The following is a 23,135-nucleotide window of genomic DNA, read 5'->3' on the forward strand; positions in this document are numbered from 1 at the left end:
CAGGGGCCGTGGTGGCATCTCCTGCGCGCTGCGCCCGCGGAAAGGGCTGCGGAGCCTCCACCTGGCCGCTGCCTTCCTCCCTGCGCGGGGTGCCGAACAAGCAGCCGCTTGTTTCCCCGTCCTCCCCTTCCCAGCAGGGCTGGCAGCCTCGTTAACCCGTCCCTTCCCCGGCCGCTGCGAGGTTTTCGGGGAGGCAGCGCTGGGCCGCATCGGCGTGGCAGCCCTAATTCATAGATTACACGGGGAACCAGGAACAGGAATCGTGCGTGGGACACTTCCAGGCAACCAGCTCAAAGTGCTGAGCTGGCAGTGCTGAAGGGCTTGATAGTACAGGAAAACATTCTGGGCAGGGGATTTAATAACAGCCTTGAAGAAAGAGGGAGAGGCAGAGATCTGAGTTCCACTCTCATGAAATGCAGGCAGAGGGATCATTAACTTTATTTTTAGGCTTGGCTGAATAATCAAGGGGTTTGAAGATTTGCCTCCTCTGTCTTGCTTGTTTTAGAAGGAGTTGTGCGAGCAGAGCTCAGATCAAAGGAGCACCAAGGCACCAGAAGCTGCACCTCTCGCACTTACAGCAAAGTGGAGAGCCAGAGCACTTCATGTGCTTGCTGTTACAGCTCAGGACAGCCGCACAGCACCACGCTGCTCGGGCTGGGGGAGCGCGGAGCAGCCCAGCCCTTTCTCCCTGGTGACCCCCTGCTCCCCGCCGCAGGCACCCGCTCCCACGCTCTGCGGCTCGCCAGACTCTGGCTCTGCCCTTCCCACCCAGCGAGCTTTCAGGCAGCAGGAGCTGCAGCTGGAAACCCAAGCGTGGGCCCATTTTGCCGAGGAATTCAGCACGCTGTGTGCGAGGGGCTGCCATTTTGCCCAGCAGTGCCTCCGCGCTGCACCCCGTTGCATCCAAAGGGAGCGTGCAGGAGCCATGCGGCGACGGCCTTGTTCACCACTTCTTCCAAAAGCAGCGGGGGGGTGGGGGAGCGGGGAAGGAACATCAATTACAGCAGTATCTGGTCCAGGGATTCCCCCCTCGCCTTTTGTTTCCCTCCAGCTGTGAAAGGGATGGGGAGAGCAAGGGCGCGTGCTCTCGCAGGAGGAAAATTCCCCCTGGCCGGGGCTGACGAACCCGTGTGACGCGCTGGCGGCTGCACCCGGCCGCAGAGACACGCTGCCGGTATTACGTGTTGTGCTGCATGTACATCCGTCAGCCACGGGCCCTGGCACCGGGCCCTGACTGGAGGTAACCTGCAGTAACCCGGCGGCGCGGGCAGTTGGCTCTGCAGCAGCAGGCGTGCCCGGCCACCACCGGGCGCTGGAGTATGAAAGCCATCATAATCCGCTCATTCACCGCGCTTAAAGAGGCAGAGGTTTTTCTGCCCTTTCCTGCTGCTCGGGGAAGGGAGGAGGCGCTGAGAAACGGGATCGCGTAGCCCAGCCCGCCATGTCATCAGCCCAACACGCCTTAAAGTAACATTTTTATTATGAACAAATAAAATTTCAGATCAGCACAACCAGATGTCTGTTTCCGTATTAGTAGAAATTATTTCAAAAAGTTTTTTTTTTTTCTTGTCCAGTACACAAAACAGAGATACTACTATGCAGAAATCCCTAAGCTGTGAAAAATCGTATCCTACTCTCATTTCAACAGTAACAGAGCTTAGACAATGTGCAGATTCAGCTTTCCAGTCCTTCCCCGAACACCCAACGCTTGGACAGCTGCTCTTCACGATACCATCAGGACTGGGAATGGTCTTGGAAAACAAATGCTTCCGCCAGCATCGGTGTGCGTGTGGTACGCCTGCCTCCTCCTGCTCCCTGCGCCCTGGAGAGGCAGGGTGTAGCCCCATATTTCAGACAGGGAAACTGAGGCACAGAGAGGTTTGTTGTTTTTTTTTTTTTTAAGTGACTTTGTCCCAAAGCACGCAGTGAGCAAGTAGCTTACCTGGGAGCAGAGCCCAGGAGAACTAGAAGCTCTAGTCATGAGGTCCCGCTGCTGCCTCATCCACTACCACCTCTCACAGACTCATTTACACTAAACATACAGACAATGCGTCCAGGATACAAACATGCCACCAAAAATATATATATATATTTATAGGTGTATATATAGATATATATATATATCAAACAAAGTTCTACTTAAAGTGTTGTATCTGTTTCTTAATCTAACAAAAATTTCTAACTCATACATTCAAAATCACCTGCACCCACAGTTCAATGTAGGCAATTAAATAATTAAGAAACCCCTCAAATGTTCGTAATTCAGCAAAAAAAAAAATAAAATACGGCAAATAGCTGTCAATACTCCTATGTATATTAAAGAAAGATTTAAGGCACCCAGAGATATTTGCCAATCTACCTTTAAAGTGACTGGGCAAACACCAGGACTGTTTGGTTACTGCTCCTCAGCTTCCACCCTAATTCCAGATTCTGGACCCAAATCAGCACTTGAAATTTGAAAGGAACCCTTGATGTCATACCTTGCTTCTCTGCTGAGAGGATGTGGGATATTGCAGCATGTCACAGCACGCTTCTCTACTGTAGGGTATATCACACAACACGCTAAGGGCACCAGGAGCAAGGACATTGTTCTCCTCACCTTCTCCCCCCCCCCCCCCCCAAAGCCCCTTTCAAATTACTGGCTGGAGCAAACTCATCCTCTCTGGAGACTTCCAGGACCTCACAGGGGTTTAGATGGAAATGAAGTTAGCCCACAGTTTCATAGCTAACTGTTTCTCCTTTTTTTGAGTTTTATTTTTTTTTTTAATGATAGGATACAGTTCCAGCCACAGCCCCTTTGCAGAGCAAGGGGGCCGTAAGGATGCTGCCTCCAGCCAGCTGCTGCCTGCCTTTAGGATGTCAGGAGCCAAGGGGCTCCCCTGCTCCATCCTCCCACCACATCTCTCAGCCAGAGACCACATCTCTCCCGATGGCTCAGAGCCCTAAAGGGTCCTGGTGATGAGCAGTAACAAGGCTGTGGCAGGGAGGCAAAAGGAGAGGAGGACTGCTTTTCTGAGTATCAAGCTAAGGAGAGTTAAGGAGAACATCACAGAGCTGTCCTGGTTCCTGGTGTGTATCACAGCAGCAGGAGAAAGCAAAGCTGCAGAGGCTTGCTCCAGCGAGGCTTGCCTGGCTGCTACGTGGCAGAGCAGGGCAGGGAACTGGGCACCTGTGCCCCTCTGCCCTGCCTGCCCCCAAAATATGGGAGATGCCACAAACCCCACTCCTGCATCACCCCTTCCTGGTCACCTCTCATGCTTTCCTCCAGCTCCATTGATGCGTTTAAGCAAAACAACAGATACTATTGCTACAACTAATAGCAAAAAACTAAAAGTGGATAATGATATAGGGAGTTAAAAGGGAAAAAAAAAAAAAAAGCACATTCAGCCTGGTGAGGGGCTCAGGGCCACTGCACCCACAGCCCAACTGCCTGAACTCCAGCTGCGGTCTCTGCAACTTGCAGGAAACAACACCCACAAGGACTTCTTTTTCCCAACACACCCTTCAGCTGCTTGCCCACACTGTCTCGGGGCCCTGGTGATATAACCGACCTTTAAGCTGCCTCAGCCGCCCGCGCTGCCCACGCGGCGGACGAGCGGCTTGCTCTCCAGGCTGAGGAGCAAGGTGGCGGTCGCAAGGGTCTGGGAGGTGAGCTGAGGGACTGAGGAGGAGCTGCTTTCTCTTCCCATGCTCTCTTGGGAGCGCACCCCCATCCCTCGAGGAGCTGGGGGCTGCAAGCCACCTTGGTTCCTCACCGCCTGGCTCCATCTCAGTGTTTGTCAGGCACTTGTTAATCGACCGAACAGAGCCCATGTGGACAGAGAGACCTGCTCCATCGGTCCTCTAAGACACCCTCACCCCTTCCTGAGCCCACAGGTGCTCCCTCACCACGCTGTCCATGTCCCCTGCATCCCTGCATGCAGCACAGGCATACCCACAGGACACGCACGGACACCAGGACATCTACCTGCCACCCTGTGGGGACCCTGTTCCTCCAGCACATAAAGCAGCTTAACACCTTGGTGGAGCTTTGGTTTACATCCTTCTCCCCCTCTCCATTTTGGCACAGTCCCGTTTGCTGGCACAGTCTCGGTGGCACCCAACAAAGCCACCTGAGGCTGGTGGCACAGCCCTCCGTCCCCTCTGCTCTGCGGCTCCCCAAAGGGGCTGCGCGGTCCCGAGCCAGGCTCTGCCTCCAGCCCCCACGGGACACGCCAGAGGGAGGAGGCCGTAAGGCCGCTGAGGCTCCCCTGGTGGTGCCCACAGCCACCGGCAGACCTGCCTGGAGCTCTCAGAGACTCTTGGGGCTCTCCTCCCACCTGCCAGAGAGGCTGAGAGGCAGGGAGGGGAAGGCAAACTCCCCGCGCTCTACACCTGATGGCAAGGGAAGGGGATGGGGGTGCTTATCTCAGGGAGCGGTTTGGCCGTGCCAAGCATCAGCAACCCGTGAGAAAGGAGGAGGGACAGAGGAAGGAGGGGAGGGAGTTTTGGGGAGAGGGTCACTGACTTTGGCTCAACTCTTCAGCTGGCTGATACGGGCATCCCTCAGCTCCGTGGTACAGCCGGCTGCGATGGCCGGGCTGCTTCCTACCGGCTCCTCCACCGGGGGAGGCAGGGACAAAGTAAAGCAGAGGAGAGGGCAGAGGGGTTAGAGAGAAGAACGAAAAGGGGAGGAGGGAAAGGGGTGGCCTTGCGTTACAAAGGCAGAGCTCCAGATCTTAAATACATCACGTAAAATACAGTGTGGAAGGGGGTTAAAACTCATTATCATTATCTTAAGCAAACTGGTAGCATTATTCAGTAGTTAGTAAACAGAACATTAAACCTTTGTCCAGCGTGTTTGGAGGGGTCAGGAAGGGAGAAAGGGAGAAAAAAGGAGGAAGGAGAGGTGTGGATGTGTGTGTGAAGGGGAGTAGGAACTCAGCCACTCTTGTGACTCCCATCTCCAGTCCGCATTTTCCGAGCCAGGATGACCTCCTTGGAGACCTTCTTGCGATCACTGGCCAGCCCCAGGAGGCACATGAAGTCGATGAAGGCTGTGGTTAAGTTGAAACGCCAGCCAAACTCACTGGTAGAATAGTCATAGGGGAAGGTGTGGTGGTAGTTGTGGAAGCCTTCTCCTGCAAAACAAGACCATGGAGAGGATGTTGCAGGGGTCTAAGGATAGGGGTTAGGGCCCCTTTCACTTGGCCCAAAGCACTACGTTCCTGGAACAGACTCTGGATTGACTCTAAATTTCTTTTTCCTCTCAGCCAAATTTCTTCTCCCTGTGATCTACCCCATCTCATTTGGGCATGGTCTAGCACTGGGAGAAGCCTGGGCTGGCCCAAAAGATGCAATGACAGCCACAGAGGAGCAATGGGCTTTGGAGGAAAATGAGCATGTTGCAAGGAACCTAAAAAGGCTCTGGTTCACTGGGGGAATCCTAGTGCCTTTTCCTCTGCCACGATGAGAAACCTCTTAGTACAGGTTGAACTACCAGCTAGACCTGCAGCAAGTCCATGACAAGCCGGGAGAGGCCAATCAATAATCCTACAGTACCAATAATCCTAATGCCAAAATCCAAAGGGCATTTCCAGATGGCAGGAATGCAGACAGACTTCTACCAAGCAGCCTACCCTAGACAGCTACCCTCTGCTCTGGAGAGTGTCAAGGCAGGCTTCAGTGCTCACACCTTCAGTGACACTGCCTGGACTCCTGTTCTAACCCCTGGCTCTCTGCAGTTCAAATTCTTGCCTACTAAAAATCCATGAGCAGATCTTTCAATGGTGGTAATCAGTGCAGACCCACTAATGTACAGGGATGCAAAACAGCTTAGATTTGGGTTTGGGAGAACAGATCAGAGCAAATGCTGACTCTAGGATATACTTTCCTAGGTTCCCAAAACTTCAAAAAACATATAAGATCTATCTCATCCCATCCTCAAGTACCCCAAAAATCACCAGCTGCCCTAAGAATATGTCCAAATATGTGCCTGCTGTCTTTCAATACAGTAAGTCTAAGAGAGATAAGCAGAGACTGCAGCACAAGTTTTTCAGTCTGGTAAACAGGGCGGAGAGACCTTGGAGCAGGGTAAATAAAATATTGCTATTGAGATAAGGAGGTGCTAAGTGTAACAGAGCCCTTTCCAGGCTGCTGAAAGGCTGGTGGAAGCTGATAACCCCACTGCCCTTATGTACTCACTGACCAGTTTGGGAAACATCCCCACATGCAAAAGCTTCAGGGCTGGAGGGGAAGATTGCAGAGGAAATGGGGACACCTGGATTCACAGAAATTCCCATAAACACCTGCAGCACCAAGGAAATGAAAGACAAGGACGCTGAACGTACCTAGGGCACCCAGGCTGACCAGAGGGTTCTCCCGTGGGTTGATGTTCTGATCATATGGCCGGTTGCCAAACATGTGAGCAGCACTGTTCACTAGCCAAGTGGCATTGAGCCCTATGGTGTAGCGCAGGATGGCTGGAATGAAGAAGCTGATGATGATGGATTCGTCCCAGAAGTACCAGGGCACTACAGTGGGCAAGGTGAAGCACAGCAACACCACCGAGGGCTTGTAGTATCTGGAAAGGAAGGGACCAGGAGAAAATGGTTCAGTGACAGAGGTAGGGCTGATTCAGTCATCCATTTGGAGGATTCACACTTGCCTGAGCTATACAGGGAAAATCAAGTGCAGAAGTACCTCAGCCCTGAGCCCTGCATCTTTTACCCTGAATACACAGAAGCCATTCCTGGAGACTTCAGTTTCCCATCCCTGCTGACCTGGTAACAGGCTCACCTCCTCTGGGGATGAGCCCCAGTACAGCCGCAGACAGCTGAGACACCCCACACAAGAGGCATGAGTGAACCAAGACTGTCTTTCCCAGTGACTGCCCCTCTCACATCCCTATTTTCAACTCCCCTTTCACCACACCATTTCCAGCACACTGATGGGAGAGAGGCAGAGGCATGACCTGGAAAGCGTACCACAGTTCCTCCAAGGATGGCCTGGAGGCACCCGCGGGTGGGCTCTGGGCCAGCAAAAGCAGCAGCTGGGCTGGGGGCAAGCAGGTGTGAAGGTGCTTTGTGGTGGGAAACTCAGCCCGCTGCTGGCGAGGTACTACGGGAGAAAGGGGTGTAGGAGGGCTGGCAGCAGCACCAGCTCCCAAATACTTCCTGCAGGAGAGGCACGGCTGATTTCTCACAGAGCTCATCCCACAGCAAAAGCTCAGGCAGACCAAAGACTCACGCTTCTCTCGTGACACCCTTGATCCCCTTCATGCTCCAAAGGTGCTTGTGCTCCCTGGCCCACCCCATCCCACCCCACACACCTCCGTGCTGGGGCTCCCCCCAGAACTCACTTCCGCTGGAACATCACCACTTTGTCGGCCTTTATGTCGCTCAGGTCCAGCTTCTGGCCCTTCTCTATCACATCTGGGTGCTTGCGCACCAGCAGCCAGCCAATGTGGGAGAAGAAAAAGCCCCGCATGGCGTTGTGGGGGTCTGCATCTGTCTCGGAGAATTTGTGGTGGACACGATGGTCCCGGACCCACTCGTAGATGTCATTCTGCAAGGCAAGGGGAGCAGAGACTTAGGGCCAGGGCTAGAGATGATCCCTTCAAAGTAACAAAAGGGCCTAAAATGTTTAGACAACTAAATCCTGTTGATCTGAACTTGTATTGGTCATGCTATCTTTCTTTATATTTTTTGTTTTGTTTATTTTTTTATTTTGTTTTCTTTGACTTTTAAAGCAGGCATTGGATTTTCTTTGCTCAGCCATTTTACTTGTCTTCAGAATTAGTTTATTTGGTGGGTCTTCTTTTCTCTCTTTTATTATTATTCAAACTGATTAACTTTAGGCTTTGGTTTGCATATTCTCCACAGCACCGCAGGCTCTGATGGGTCCATTTGTTCCCCCACCCCTGCAATAGCTGGTCCCAATTGGGCAGTCAATGCCTCCTCCCTCACACACTCAGCACTTATTGGTCATATGTCCCTGTCTCTACACGCTGCCAGCTGGGATTGACCAACTTGCCCCTTCCCTCCATATCTACACTTTCCACGGGTCAACCTGCCTTACTTTTCCTGGGATTGCCAAATCTGTTTAACTTGGGGGGCCTTTTTTAGTTTTCTTGGAAATCAAATTATCTTAAAAGGCAGGTCTCACTTTAGAAATAGAATAAACACACAGTTTCAGTGACAATTACCAAAAATCATCCCTTTTGGCTCCTTTACCCATTCAGTTTAATCTGCAAAATCAATACAATTCAGAAAATGTCAGTTTTCATCATTTGTATTAAGAAATGTTTGTTATGGCCAGTTTTAAGAATAGATTCCTGTACTTACTCCTTTACACCAAGATTCTGATGTGCTCAAAGCCATTTATTACAGTAAACTAGGAAACAAGAAACAGATCCAAGCACACATCTTATTTCTTCTACTACACAACCGGCTCCTTAATCTCATAAGTACGTAGGACTTCTGTGTACCTCGCCTTCTGCTGGAGGCAGCAGGCACAAATCTGTAAAGAGATCACGTACCCCAGCTGGAGCATGGTACCTCCATCACACCATGTACACAAGCATACCAGGGGGCTCAAAGCTGAAACGTCAGAATCTTGATACAAACTTAGCTTATACCTTTTCTGCAGATCTTAGCTTGTGGTGACCTCTAACTGCAACCTTGGCTTTCTCAGATCAGCATGCAAAGCCTATGAGAACCCTCCTTGCTTGAGTGTCCAGCTACAGGTTATAACTACAAGAGCTTTTACTGTGCTGCGGCTGCCTAGTCTTTCAGGTGAAGGAACTGACTAGATGTACAAGTCTCAAATTCTCTGAAACCACAAGTCTCTGAACAGCCAACAGGCATTTTCTGGAGGACCTCAGATAATCTGTGGTCTTCTCTGGCCTTAAAAATTATCAGTCTGATCTTGGAGCTGCTGCCACTAACAGGAATGAGGTAAATTGAAAATAAACTCTGTCTTGAGCTCATTGAAAACAACTACTAAAAGAAAAATTCAGGAGGAATGGTAATGACTTTTCCGTAAAACTTTGGATTAGTTCCTACCAATGCTGAAATATCTGTCTGTCTCTCATCTTTGTCTATTCCTATCCTCTATAGCAATAACTCAGCAAATTCTTTCCCCCCTCTGCCCTATAACCCAGCTGAAAGATGTTTTTTATGGGACTGGCCAATACAAAGCAACCCATCCTGTTCCCATGCTGAGTGCTGGGCCAGCAGCTGGAATCAACAGCTTGGTCCTTCCTCTTCCACATGGAAGACTCTGGTTTGGTACTAACAGAGAATAGGAGTGTGAATGGTGTTTTAGAATGTTTTCCAAAGCTGGAAAAAACATTCCCACCCTGTTCTGTTCACACGTCAATAAGATTATATCCTTTACAGCTACACAGTGAGCAAAGAGATAATGGCTTTAAAATAGGTGGTCTCACTTGGGCTTTACTCTTCTCCCCACACCTCGACTTAAGAATTATTTAAGGGCACAGCACTGGCACTTTTCTGTGCACTGTTTTCTAGCAGAAAGTACTGCACCCTGCTGCACTACCCAGTACTTCCTACACAGTAGCAAGCCTGTATGAAGTCATTTTGAGTACAGCTGGAAGACAGAGTGCATTAGAGCTCCATCAAGGCAGCAAACAGGAGAGACTGCCACGCTTTTTACTTGCCAATCCAATTGGGGTTTTCTCTCTAACTTCTTCAGGGCCATCTCTGCTACTATTTACAGTCCCTAAGGACTTCCCAATTTGTTTGCTTTGTGGATGGCAAAGTGCTCCCGTGAGTGGTTAAGCAATATCCTGAGAAGCTTATCAGCTGCCTGCAGTCACTTGGGCCACTCTGAATAGGCCCAACCCTTCTCTCCTTGAAACATCACTGCCCTGGGATGACTCTCTGAAAGCCAGTGGCATGACTTAATAACAGGGTTATTCCTAACCATCACTCTTCTGAACCAAAGAAGCATCCCCCTAAATGCATAACCTCAAGTTCTTGCTCTTTCTGCAGCAGCAAATTCCACAGACTGGCTCCCCAGGCTGTGCAGATGTGTCTCCCCTTGTCAGCAGTGCAACAAGGGGAAGGTGAGGCACCAAGAGAGTACTTGGCACTTCCACACCTCCTTTACTTCACAGATCCTCCCAGGGCAAGCACAGGGGACCGCACTTGACTGAAGGGTACATTCCTGCTTTGGAGAGGTTTCCTACCCCTGGCCTTGGTGAATAGTCCTTCCCCCACCTCGTTAGCAAGGTTCATTTCACAGTCACCCTCTGAAGGAATAAGGTGAAGACAAGATGGACTCTGGCACCACAGTGTTAGATAGAAAAGGCAGGTTGTTTGCTAGCAAGATGTAGTAGGAGAGAGGAATCTATCTTAATCTTGAACCCTGTGTCTGAGACACAGATTCAGGGGAGCACTTCCTTCTGAGGACCAGCAGCAGCACATGGAGGAGATGCTTACCTGGAAGGCCACGGAGTTTGCAATAGTCAAGAAGATCCGCAGGGGCAGCGTGGCTTTGTAGGACCGATGGCTCCAGAGGCGGTGAGATCCAGCTGTTATCCCCAGAGCGCTCACCACGAAACACAGAACGGCTGGAGAAGAAATTAAAGTGTTGGAGCAGTTAGAGCAAGTAAGCCTGCAGCAAAGTTTCAGGCAGAAAAGCAGGCCTTCCCCCAAAGCTATGTATGCAAGAGAAAAACCCACAGAAGGAACAAACTAAGACAGTTTAAAAAAAAAAAAAAAAAAAAAAAGCACTGGCCAGAGAAAAGATCTAATCAACCATTCCATTGATGCTTCACCTTCACCCCAATCACAGACTTAAAACTGCCCACAGGTTCCCATTCCCAGGCTCTTTCTGATCCCCCTTCCTCAAGGCTGCTTCATGTATTCCCTTTCCACACAGGTCAGGAGGGGAATTCCTTGCCTCTCTGAGAGCTGGTGAAAAACCACATTCTTCTCCCTCCAGATCATGTGTTTGTCTCTCCTGCCTTCCTTGGGCCTCTGGAGATTAACCTGTGTTCCAGCATTTGGTCCTAAATGGAGAAATGATCTTAATAGGGTCATAGCAACATTATGCTAGGAAGCTGGGGCTAATAAAGAAACTGGATCTGAGAAGTTACTCTCTAGGAAGGAAGGGTCAGGAGATTTGGCAGAAAGATGGAGGGCATTCAACAGCTGATTTGCACTCTAAGCTCAGGAATCGAGAGGGAAGGGTGCACATCTGTGCACGTGTCAATTGATCCACCTTCAGTCTGCTGGGGGAAGGGACATCTTCCCAGTTCCTGCAGGAGTAACTGTCCCTGGTTTAAATTTGCAGATTTCAGCCATTTGGCCTGCTGCAGAAGGCACTGCATGTCTCAGCTCAGCGCACCTCTGCCTCCTGTCTTCCAGGGCCTCTGCAGTCCCTCAGGAGTACCATCACTGGCCATAACTGACTTCCAGGGCATGAAAAGGGATGAAAAGGAAAGCAAATGCAGCAGGATCTGGCCTTTGCAGAAGATAATGGAGCTGAGCAAAGATCACAAAACTGGTCAGACCTGGAAGGGGAGAGGGAGGGATGCTGGAGCAGGGCATTCTTTTCAGGTCTACCTTCAGCCTCACTGACAAGAAAGTACTTATTCTGGACACCTTGAAGGCCTCCTCTAGCCTGGTGATGCTGACTCAAAAGTTATGAACCATCTCATGATTAGTTTACTGTTGGTTTTAGATTTCAACTTGTTTTAAATCAGTCACTATCTACACAAATTCATCCAGAAAGCAAACCTTGAGAATACACCTAACATTTGACTCCGATCTGAAGAACCTCAGACACTGCAGTAACAACCTAACCCACTCCTGGATGGGTCAGACACATCCTAGTGGCAGTAGGAGTGTGACACACCACCATTCTCCTTTGGACATAGGCTGCTATACCCTGCAAACCATATTTCATAAGTTGCCTCTGGGCAACTTAATACCTACTCTGCACACCTCAGCAGCTGAGGTAAGTTTTGAAGAGTGACAAGCGGTTTATACCAAAGCTGAGAGCAGTATCTCTCAAACCTGTGCATACTTTGTGTGTATGTACTCTATGAGAAACACCAAACAGGGAGTCAATGGAAAAAACAATGGCACCTTGCAACAGGTGCTGGATCAAGGATGTGGGAGGCAACTTTCTAGGGAAGAAGCCCAGCTCTCCACTGCGGGGTAAGTAGGTGAGAGTTAATGGTGCACTGAGGACAGAAATTGAACTATGCAATCTTTCATCATCTCTAATGGCACTAGAAAGTAAATGCCAGGTTAGGAGAATACAGGCCCTATTTTATAGCCCTGAGTTCAAGCTTCTCTTTCTAGTTAACCCTCACATGCTGACCAGGAATTTTTTGATTAAAAAAGGCCTCTGGGAAGATGGGTCTGGCTAAAGGCTGTGGTATTTCAGTTTTGCAAGAAGGAAGCTGTCCAGCATCTCTTTGACACAGGCATTTCTCAACATTTGCCTGTGGATATCTCCATCCCCCAGCAAAAACTGACACCAACAATGAAGACATATCAGTCAGCACAAGGAAACACAGAAGAGACATGGTGGGGACTGAGACAGACCCAGAAACGAGATAACCCAGTACTTGCTCTGGGTAATCTTAACTGAAAGACTTTGTTACAAATCTGGAAGAGTACCCGCAGCTTTCAGGTGCTCTGGCATGGAACAGTCAGAGCCTTCATCCAAAACCCTCAAGCAGCAGCAGCTCATGCTGACTTCTTAGATGAGTCCCACAACTCTAAGCCTGTGCACCAGACATGTAGGTCATGACAGTGAGAATTGCTGCAAAAATAGGATCTGGAATCTGGAACAGAGAACCCTAATGATTCAGAGGGTTCATTCCCACAAACAGATAACCATGGCATAGCCATGGAATGAGTATCTCACAGGGAATGAAGAAGTAAAGCTTCTCTAAGATCATTCACTAGGACAAGAATTGGAAAGAGAACAGAGAAGGCAAGATAATGTAGCCAAGGTTTTCATAGTAGCCCCGTGATGTTGTCCCAAACTGAAGGACTTGGGCACTCCATCAGCTGAGGTTTCAACATCATGTTCTGTACCATGACATGACTGTGGCTTTGAAGTGTCCAACATCCAAAACATTGTCACCTCACAGGTGATGTTGTCAATGACCCCTTCAACTGGAATACAAAGAGTTATGACCACTAGCAGTAATATGCACTTGGTGGTCCAAAAAATGAATCCAAAAACATTTCAGCTTCAGTCATGCCTATGTGACTCAATAGGCTTCACCTCTTTGTGGCCTGGATTCAGACCTCAAGTTATGATAGGAAGCCAGGAATGTGCTAAAGGCATTGTCACCTGCATTCAACACTGAGGATGTTTACTTGAAGAGGTGTCCCTGCTCCAACAAGCGTCCTTGGGCTTCTGCTCACTGGGAGGGAAAGCCACAGCTCAGAACTGTTTCCTCCTTGCCTCCCAGTCCTCGCTAGCCAGATTGTTCCTAAGGATAACGAGACAGCTGCTGCTCTCAGGAAAAAGATACAAAGAGCAAAGAAATGCATACAGGCTGCATAAGGGGAACAGTGTTCAGAAGGAGCAATAGGAGCTACTGTTGCTAAATTTTGACTTCCCTGTCTGGCAAAAATCAGAACTTCCCCTCCGTGCTAGTAAAGCCTGGAGAGGACACTAACAGAGGTGTTACCAGTAGCAGCCTTGATGGGAAAGCAACAACAGACTTCTGTAAACATTTTGCTGGACACATTCCTGTGGCTAGTGCTGGCTGAGATTTTCAGGCTGCCAGTTACCTAAATTATCTAGCAAGACTCTCCTCAGTCCAAAGGTGATGCAGCAGTAACAAAAACCAGTATCAACCCATGTTTCTGTCACCACTGGTGCTGCGAGAAGTTATGGTATTGTCAGAGCACCAAGGCAGGAGGATCTGTCACTGTTTTATAAACACTGCTAGCCAGACCAATAGGGGTTTACACATATATTATCTCTCTGCTGCACCTGAGGGCCAGGAAGACACCCTACAAATCGTATTTTGTGTGAGGCCGAGAGCAGTGAAAGAAGAAGCTGTCAATCACCTTTGCATTCTGCCCCTCCAGGTTCAGTCTGGCAAATGACACAAAATCTGCCCATGATCCCTGAAGAGAAAGAGGACGAGCCAGACTTTGTCAAGTGCAGTGGAGATGAGAGTAAATAAAGACGGGAGCTGGCTTTCTAGCCAGCTTAGAGAGCTCTCGATATGGTGAGCTTTCACCTGATCAACAACCCCAGCTCGTTCTGGGAAGCTCTGTACCAGAAAGAGATCAGGGGATACAATGCACACAGCAATGCAGAACAGCAAACAATGATGAAGGCAGGGCTGGAGAGCTTGAGAGACAAAGAGGAATTAGCACACAGAGAAATGAAAACAAAAGAGGACACAGTCACCAATATAACTGGTTTCAGAGGGACAGAAACATCAAGGAGACAGTGGCCTAGATGAAGAGGATATAAAGCAGGGAATTGCTCCTTATAAAAAATACAGTAGGTAGATCAGCTACCAGGCACTACAGCTGCCTGCAGCATCACAACACAGAACATCTGGGGCCATGTTGGTTTTACATTGTATGTACACAGCCTAAGGAGGAAATGGTCTGAACAAACAAACAAAAACAAAACCAGCAGCTCCAAAACTACCACTGGGAGAGCTGCTCTGCCATGAACCCATGGCATATGGTCAGGAGCAAAATAAGTCCCTGCTGTTCTATCCTTGTGTGTTGAATGGGAACTGTAGTCCTCTTCTCACTAGCTCAAATGGGAACTGCAGTCCTCACTAACAGGGGGTGCTGGGAAGGTAACAGCAAGTCACTGAAAAAGACAGTCGCAGAGGCCTGTATGTCCCAAAGAAAGGAATCAGCTGAGAAAGCTGTGTGTGCTGGAAATGGTGATCCTTTCCCAGAACAAGTGACCTAGGACAGGGAGCTCTCTTGTGCTACTGCAGCTCTGTTAACACAGGATGGATCTTTGGCCAGCGCAAGACAATGCAATTCCCCAAACTCCATTTCCTTCTCCCCATCCCAGGGCAATTGTCACTTCAGAAGCCACTGACGAATCATGCAGTGCCTCACAGTGGCCAGACAGCCACTGGCACTTCACATTAGATTTGGCTGAGGGAGGGGAGTGGGAGGGACTGGAGCCAGGAAAAAAAGCAAGGCAGATTCCCAAGAAGTGCCGTGGGATGCCATACAGATATCCCGAACTTGCACGTGATTGCAAGGACACTGCTTCAGAGATCTTTTTTTTTTTTTTTTGGGGGGGGGGATAAGACATCACTAACCTTCTGGATCAAGATGCTTGAGCCCACTTAAGTATCGCTGGGGAGCTCAAGAGAGAAGTGTTGGATGCATTTGGAAATTACAGCACGTTTCAGTGGAAATAAAACCAGTAAGCCTGACTTACCCTCTGCCTCCTCCTTGCCCCAAAGCTCTGAGGATATTTGGCTGGGGGTTGGATGACCCTGGCTGTCAGCACAGTATGTGAGACAAGTCAGCAGCCCCTGCCTGAAGCCCTGAGCCCGGGAATGGGACTTCCCACCACACAGACAGCCCAGAAACACTTTTCCAAGGTTGTGCTGAGGCTGCGTGTTTTGCCCAGCCTTGTCAGCCCCAGGGAAGAGCACAGCCCGTCCTTGGAGCCTGTCAAATTTTCACAAGGGAAAGGTCAGCAAAGTTTTCTTTCATAACGGCCCTGTGAAAGGCCACAGTGACTGTGTGGGAAGAGGGAACACTGCCTCTGTCCCCGCTGATGCTGTAGCCAGCATCTGAGCCCCGTGGCCTCCAGTGATGCCCATCCCCAGGCCCCTGCCTGTGAGATGTTCTGGTGGTTGGAGAGGCAACCACCAGCTCTCAGTCTGGCAGCCCAGGAAGCCATCTCCTTCCCAGCCCAGCTGCGATGCTCCTAGCTCACAGCTGTCAGGAGGACAGGCTTTGAGACCATGTCTGTCCCAGGGTCCCATCCAGCAGGGACATCAAGGCAGAGCAAGAGTCTCCAGGAGGACATCTCTGGGGCCTGTCACCAGGCTTCAGCTCAGCACTTTGCAGGAGCACCACTGAAACCAAAAGCACTGCTGCCATGCCAGCAGGTCTCAAATGTGACTACGGCTTTTTATTTCAGGATGCCCTGCTTCACAGAAAGGCCAGGACTGGATGCAGTCTCTAGACCTCCCCATTGGGAACACTTTGGCTTATTGAACCCTCTGGGAGTCCACACAAAGCCTCATGGAAAGTGAGGCTCCCCAGCAGCTCGGGCCCTGGTCCCAGCTGCCATTCAAGCAGTCAAAGGAGAATTTTGGTTCCTGCCCAGGGCATGGTCTCACAGAAAGGGGAGCTTCTCCTAGCTACCTTCTGCTTGGTTGTGCTTTCCACTGGAATTTGCTGCCTGGAGAGCCACTTATTTATTTTTTGAAAGTTGTCAGCCTTAATTCTGGGATGATGGGGGCCAATCTGTTCTTTTATAAGAATGGTACAAGACTGGACTTCACACTTAATTCTTGACTTTTACCCTCAGTATAACTGTATTTTTTCCTCTTTCTCCTCGCACACACATGGAATCTCTGCAGGCTTTATATCCTCCCTTGGTAAGGGCAGGAATGGGTCTTATTTGTGGCAGCAGCCTCTCACCAAATTCCTTGTATCTTGCATTCCCAGACACTCTCAAAAGTGCTCTCGCTAGTATCTTTCTTCCTAACTTTCTGGGACTGTCACAGTGCTCCATCAAACATTTTCTGTGCTTCACCTTGGTAGTGGCTGCATATTTGGGTATGGGCTACTTCCAAACCTAGCTGACCAGAATTGCTTCATGTCAAGATTTTTTTTTTCCCCACTCAGTGTCAGGAATGTTCCTGAGAGGGCTGCATGTACCAGAAAACCAGGCCCCCACCTCTGCCAGCTCCCATTGTAAAAGCCAGTCAAGCAGAGGACCTCCATGAGCCTGCAAGGATGCTGTAAAATAGGAGGAAAGATCTTTCCCACATCTTGTCTAATGCCTATGCACCAAGTTTACCCTTTACGCAGCCAAGCAGTCCCCTGCCAAATTCTTCCCCCTCGTGACCTTGCAGGAGACACCAATATGCCTTCCCACAGCTTGCTATGAAGCTGCCTGAGCACCTCCTTCTAACAGAAGACCTCCAATTCTTTCTCCTCCCTGAGTCTGCAGGCCTGGAGGAAAAAAACATCACCACCCAACAACAATATTTGCAGATGTCAAAAAACAAGTGGAGGAATGTGCTTACCCCACGCCAAGGTCTGGATCTTTGCAGAAGGTATCAGTGTCAACCCGAATATGGCCCCTAGATGCAGCAGGCTCATGAGGATAATATTCCTCCAGACGTATCGCAAGGGAGGCTTGGGGCCCTCCTTCTCACGGTAGGTCTCATCAAAGATGTCGTCTACCATGCCCCGGGCTGCTGCCAAGTCCTCGTGACTGAGTAAGTCCTTCTCCATGACGGCATCCCCATTCTTGGTCACCCGGGAGGTGACAGTGCCGACGGTGGTGGTGCTGGAAGCGGAGGAGAACTCCTTGGAGAGGTGGCAATGGATGTGTTTGAGAAAGGAAAAAGGGGAAACAAAACAAGAAATCAGTGGTTACAAATGCAGGAAGCTGAAAGGTAGATAGGTAGGCTGGCAGTACCATGACTCGCAGCCTGCAGTTTCCCTGGCAGGTTCCATTTGTTCAGCTTAGCCCCTGGCACCAAGAACAGCCACTCTAGCCCTACCAAGGGATGGCCTGCAAAATGGAGACAGCCTGTTCTTTCCTGGGGGAGGAGGTGAACAGCAGACACCATGCGGAAAGTAAAGAAAAAGTCTTGAAAGCCAGTCTTCTATCCACCAGTGGCTTTGGTGAGCTCTTTTGTAGGCTGCAAGGATTTTTATTTTCCTTCAGTTTTATTAGTGGGCGTTTTTAAGGTGGGTTTGCAGTCTGGGCATGTGCACAAGCAGACAACAATAAAGGAAACCTTGTGAATGAACAAAGAGGTGGGAGAGAAATATGATCTGAAATATGATTTTATTTTCAATTGTTGGGCTGCTCCTGACCTCCCGTGTCTTTGTGTCACCCCACTAGGGATCACAAGGGAGCATCGGGAAGCATCCATGGGGGGTTTCTCTGGGGGGCTCTTCACATCCCCGTGCCTCACCACCCAGGCTAGGATGCGGCAAGACCTCGTGCATGAAGACCAGTCAGACCTGCAGCTCCTATTTCACAGCTGCCGTTGAGCTTCTTATCCCTGTCCCGTTTTTCCACCCACAGGCAAACTGAGGCAAGGGAAGGCAACCCCGTGAGCCAAGGCCACCAATGCAGGGATAAGAAGTTTTAAGGAGCAAGCTCGTTGGGTCTGGCTCCCGGCTCCCTCCTGTAACCATGACACAACATTCCCTCTCCACATGCTTGTTTGCCCTGGCGCAGTGACAGCCCGCCCGAGCAGGCACGCATGACGAAAGGCGCAGGCAGGACTGACCCTAATGAGACAGGTCACTGAACCCTGAATCACCGATTTCCATCTCCATCCTGACAGCCGCGTGTTTGCTGGCGCTTGCAGCCCTTCCTCGGGCCCGAGCCCAAGCACACGCCTGGGCTCGACCCCAGAGGTGCTGGGCATGTGGGACGTGGCTGGTAGGGGCATGCTGCCCCAGCCTGCCTCCTCCCTGAAGGCCACGGCCCTGCTCTGCCTGCTTCTTCGGGCAGCCGGGCTGAGAAGCCCCCCGGCAAGAGCAGGAGAGACAGGGTGGGGGGGAGAGGCCACGGCAAAGCCGGGAGCCTGCAGCCAGGGAGCTCCTTTCCAGACAGAAACCTTTCCCAAATCAAAAGCAGATTGAACCCCAGGCACTCAGGATTCGTGAAAGACCACCGCTCTGCCATGGCCTAGTTTCCTGAGGGAGGCATTAAAATCAGGCCAGGCAGCTTACGTGGCCATCCCAACTCCTCCCTTTCCCAAGGGTAGAAACTAGAGGGTTACAGACATACCTTCCTACAGGGAGGAGCTGGTAAAGCTGGGAGATTCCCCACATTTGGGAAGTAAAACAATTGCTACACGAGGAGCTCTCTAAGTTTTTCCTTCTGGAATCGAATTTATCCCAGTTAGAAAGGAAAAACCCTGGATACTACCGGGCATCCTGATGTTTCCAGCGAACTCAGGCACCGCTGAGCGTGGGACCAGCCACCTCGGCATCCCAGCTACGGGCCGTCCCTCCCTGCTTTTCTATTTAATGTCGGTTTGAGGGCGTGATATCTCCAGCTGCTGGAGAATTCAGCAATCGCCCCAAAAAGAGCCATGAGAAATGGCTTCTAATCCGGAGAGCGTAAGTCCTGCCTATTCCAAAGTGTCAGATATTCTCGTCTGACATTTTGGCAGGAAGGCACAGTTTTCTTCCTTGGCTGGGAGACAATCTACCAAAAAACCTAAGGCTTGTCTATGCAGGAAAAATTCCCAACAGAGAGCTGGTGGTATAATTAGAAGGGTAACGCTCCCCATATGGACATGCTGCTTCCAGAGTAAGAATGTGGGGTTGGAGATGCATTTTTTCTCCTCCGTGACAACTTATGTCACTGTCAGAGTTACACGGGAGCAGAGGAGGAGGAGGGAGAGTGCAAAGGAAACAGCAGAGAGGAAAAAAAATCATTCTTCCAGCATCGCAGCAGCCACATGAGGAATTTTACCAGCATGCCTTTGCTGCTAGAATTACCCTGATATAATTGAACTGGTCATTTCTCACATGTAAACTAACCTTAAATCAAAAGGGCTATAAAACAGCTGTGAAATACAGCTCTACCTTTACAGCCTTGATGAGGGGGGAAAGGGAGGGAGAAGTGGGCAGCTATTTAGCTGGAGACCAGGGAAACAAGGAGAGAAGAAAGGATTTTTATCCCCTTATGGCCACAGTAGCTCCAGCAGCTCCTACCAAGGAAAACGGGATGGGAATTGATCTGGGGTCTACAGACGAGAGGGGGAGGGAGCCAACTAAATCATTTTCATGAGCTCTCCCTCCTTTCTGAATGACTTGGCAGCTCTCATCTGCAGAACAGATGTGCTCCCCCATCTCCACGCCTCCCCACATACCCTACCCAGCATCGAACACTCAATAGGTGATCCTGGCAGCCAGCCAGCACTACAACCAGCTGCAGCTCAAAGGCTCCAGTGCTGGGTTCAGCCTAGGGGCCCCAGGGCACTGAATCTCAGGTCCACTATATTTAAATATGCCCAACGTGACCCAGGGACAGGATTCTTCCCAGCCTCTAGGATATGCCCCAAAGTACACGTCAAGACCAAGGAACGTGGTCCGAGCACACTGTCCTTGGCATCCATTTCGGGTGGCGAGAAGAATACAATTATTTACATCCCAGCATCCCTGGAAGGTCACAGCACCTGCACAAAAGGATGGGGGAGAGACCCTGTGTGCTGGCAACAGGCAAGGCAGCGGGGCTGTGGTTTACCTCCCACTCCTTGGCACAGGCAGAGGTGGAAAGGATGAGAACACAAGAGCAGGAGCATCAGGATCAGCCCTTGCTTCCCCTCGGGCAAACGGTGATAGCCAGGAGGCAAAATATAAAAATAATAATACAAAAAAGAAAAAATCTCTAGAGATCCAACAACTCTACATCTCTTCCTGTTGCCGGGTTGTTATTCAGCCTGTCTTATGCCAAAAATGGGCTTTCTCCCCATTGTATGTTTGCTTGGCTCTGGCACTGCAGACACAGTCATTCATTTCATCTGGGCAGCTGGCCACTTTCACCTTGCGTCTGTCCTAGAGACGCTCCCTGCTGCAACATTTGGCTTAAAAACGCTGTTAAGTAAAAGCCCTTTCTTTCAGAAAAATAAATAAAAATCACAGCCTGAGCACTACCACGACCTCACGCCACAACGGACCTTCCTCAACAGCCCCGACCAGCAGGCTTGGATCGATGTTTTTAAAACAAGCCTGTATTTTCTGCCCACTTCATTCGAGGGTGCTCCCCGTCTCCCCGAGCCCCCTGCGAGGAGATAACCCCAGCGGCGGATGCCTCCGCTCCCCCCGCCACCTCCCCACGAGCCTCAGGCGCGCACCGATCGCCTTCGCCCGGCGATGGCCCCGCACATCGGCGCCCATCGGAGCGCGCACGGACACGCGTGGCTGCCCACGCCGGCAGCGGCAGCAGCGCAGGAAGGAGGCTGCAAGGAAGGAGGCCGGGGCGAGGCCGAGACAAAGCAGCGCGGCGAGGCGCGGGGCCGCCCGCAGCTCCGCGCTTACCTCCTCCTGCAGCAAGTGCGCAGGCATGGGGCAGGGCTCGGCTCCTCGGCGGCGGCGGTGCGCGGATGTCCCCGGCGGCTGCGGGACTCTTGCCTCCTGTCGGCCCCCTCGCCCGGCGAGCTGTGCGGCTGGGGAGGCGGGTGCGGAGCTATTTAAGCGGGGCCGGGCTCTCCACGCCCCGGCCTCCCGGTGACCCCCTGCCCGCGGCGGAGATGCGCGGGGTCAGCGCGGCGGGCGGCGAGGCGAGGCGCAGCGGGGGCCCGGCTCTCGGCGTGCCCGGCAGGGGAGGCGCGGCGGGGCGGGGCGGGGGGCGGGAGGAAGGATGCTGAGGAAGAGGAGGATGGCGAGGGCCAGGCAACTCGCATGATGCCTGGCTGCTTTTTTTTTTTTCTTTCTTTCTTTTTTTTTTTTTCTTTTTTTTTTTTTTTTTTTCATCCTCCCTCCCCCTCGCGAGCCGATTGGCTGCGGGAAATTTGGTGCCACCTCGGCTTGCCCTCGCCATTGGCTGCCCGCAATCTGCTGTTCGCTCCCCGCGGCGCGCACCCTGCGCGCCCGCTGCTGCACGGCTCCGCGCACGGCTCCGCGGGGAGCGCGCCCCGGCCCCGGCCTTACGCGGGGGATGCTGCGGGTCCCCCGGGATCTCAGCGCCTGCAGCCGCCCCCCTTTGAGTCCCTTCCGCTGGGGCACCTGAGGGGCGCAGGGCTCCCCCGCCATCCCCGGCCGGCGGCAGGGTGCGGTGGGGAAAGGGGCTTCACCCCAAAACAGCTCCTCGGTGTAGGGATCTCTGCGGGGAGCATTATGTGTATATACATATATATATATATACACACATATATAGTATGGTTTTTGCAGAGAAAAGCACATTCGCAACTCTGTGTCTGGATGGGCATGTATATTTGTATGGGTGTTTGTCCTGACATGCACAAAGAGTCGGAAAAACGTTGGCTGTAACCTTTAAGATGAATCCTGGCTATTTCTGCCAAAAACAGTCCCTTCTGGTGGAGGGTGGAAGGAAAAAGAAAAAAAAAAAAAAAAAGCGCTCAGTTTCTATCAGTTATTTTCCATAACAAGTTTCTCACCAGCCCCAGTAATACCAGTAAGAGGGAAACCCAGGCTCTTTCCCAGGGAAACCATCCCCATTAAGTGAAGAGGAGGGCAATTCAGATAAAACCTTGGTGGCAAGGCTTGCAGGCAGCTCTCCCAACCCCACCAGTTGGACACCATGCCAGGCTCCCTGAGATGTTTAGCAGCAAGGCCTGAGGTGCTTTAGTGCCATTACCCCAGCCAGGGCACGCTTCAGCTCCTTCCCCGAGTCATGGTGTGTCCCATGCTCAGTCACTGCCCACCCGTGGCACACGAGTCACACTGGAACAGAGATGTCAAAAGCCATACTGAAGTGTGCCCATATCCCCTGAGCCACGTCCTATGCACGCAGCTATCCTGCAGCCATGGAACCGGCCACACAAGGTGCAGACAGACAGCCATGTCCATGCAGAGTCCATCCCCGGGCTGATCCTGCTCACACACAGTGGGGCTGATTCAGTGGCAGCTGTCAAAAGTGAGCTGCATTGTAATCACTGGGAGGGAAAAGTGACGCTGAAAAATAACAGTAGGCCAGTTGTTCTCTGTTCTAGAGGTGTCCGGCAAAGGGGAAAAATGTGTTTCTCCTTTTTCATTTCACTGTGATGAATGAAGAGGTCTGAGAGGGGTCCGTGGTTTAGTTTTATATTAGAAAGTTGAGGTTTGCCTACCCTCAGACACAGGACCGAAAAAGAGAGCCCACATAAGAAGACACTCCTAGACAGTGAAAGCTGGCATGAGTCAGAAAGGGAATTGTAACCATGTCTTAAGACTCTCCCTTAAATGTTTGGTTAACAGTGCTGATGGTTACTGAACACTGGG

The 23,135-nt window shown here is 51.0% G+C and overlaps 1 protein-coding gene across 1 annotated transcript; it reads right to left on the reverse strand.

Annotated features, from left to right (window-relative positions):
* Positions 1-1,462: 1,462 nt before the first annotated feature.
* Positions 1,463-21,394, reverse strand: SCD (stearoyl-CoA desaturase). Its single transcript, XM_027460089.3, has 6 exons — positions 21,234-21,394; positions 17,243-17,528; positions 10,446-10,576; positions 7,340-7,545; positions 6,330-6,562; positions 1,463-5,120 (listed from the first exon to the last, which is right to left on the reverse strand). The coding sequence occupies exons 1-6, from the start codon at positions 21,258-21,260 to the stop codon at positions 4,921-4,923; spliced, it is 1,083 nt and encodes a 360-aa protein (XP_027315890.1). The 5' UTR covers positions 21,261-21,394; the 3' UTR covers positions 1,463-4,920.
* Positions 21,395-23,135: the final 1,741 nt, after the last annotated feature.

The sequence above is a fragment of the Anas platyrhynchos genome, chromosome 6 (assembly GCF_047663525.1).
Source record: "Anas platyrhynchos isolate ZD024472 breed Pekin duck chromosome 6, IASCAAS_PekinDuck_T2T, whole genome shotgun sequence".
Taxonomy (NCBI): Eukaryota; Metazoa; Chordata; class Aves; order Anseriformes; family Anatidae; genus Anas; species Anas platyrhynchos.

What these genes read in the sequence shown, in the direction of transcription:
- SCD (XM_027460089.3), bottom strand. Translation starts at nt 21,260, where the DNA reads ATGCCTGCGCACTTGCTGCAGGAGGAG. An exon ending in CGCACTTGCTGCAGGAGGAG is followed by an intron (nt 17,529 to 21,233) that starts GTAAGCGCGGAG and finishes CACCTCTCCAAG; the next exon opens with GAGTTCTCCTCCGCTTCCAG. An exon ending in GGTCAGCCTGGGTGCCCTAG is followed by an intron (nt 5,121 to 6,329) that starts GTACGTTCAGCG and finishes CTTGTTTTGCAG; the next exon opens with GAGAAGGCTTCCACAACTAC.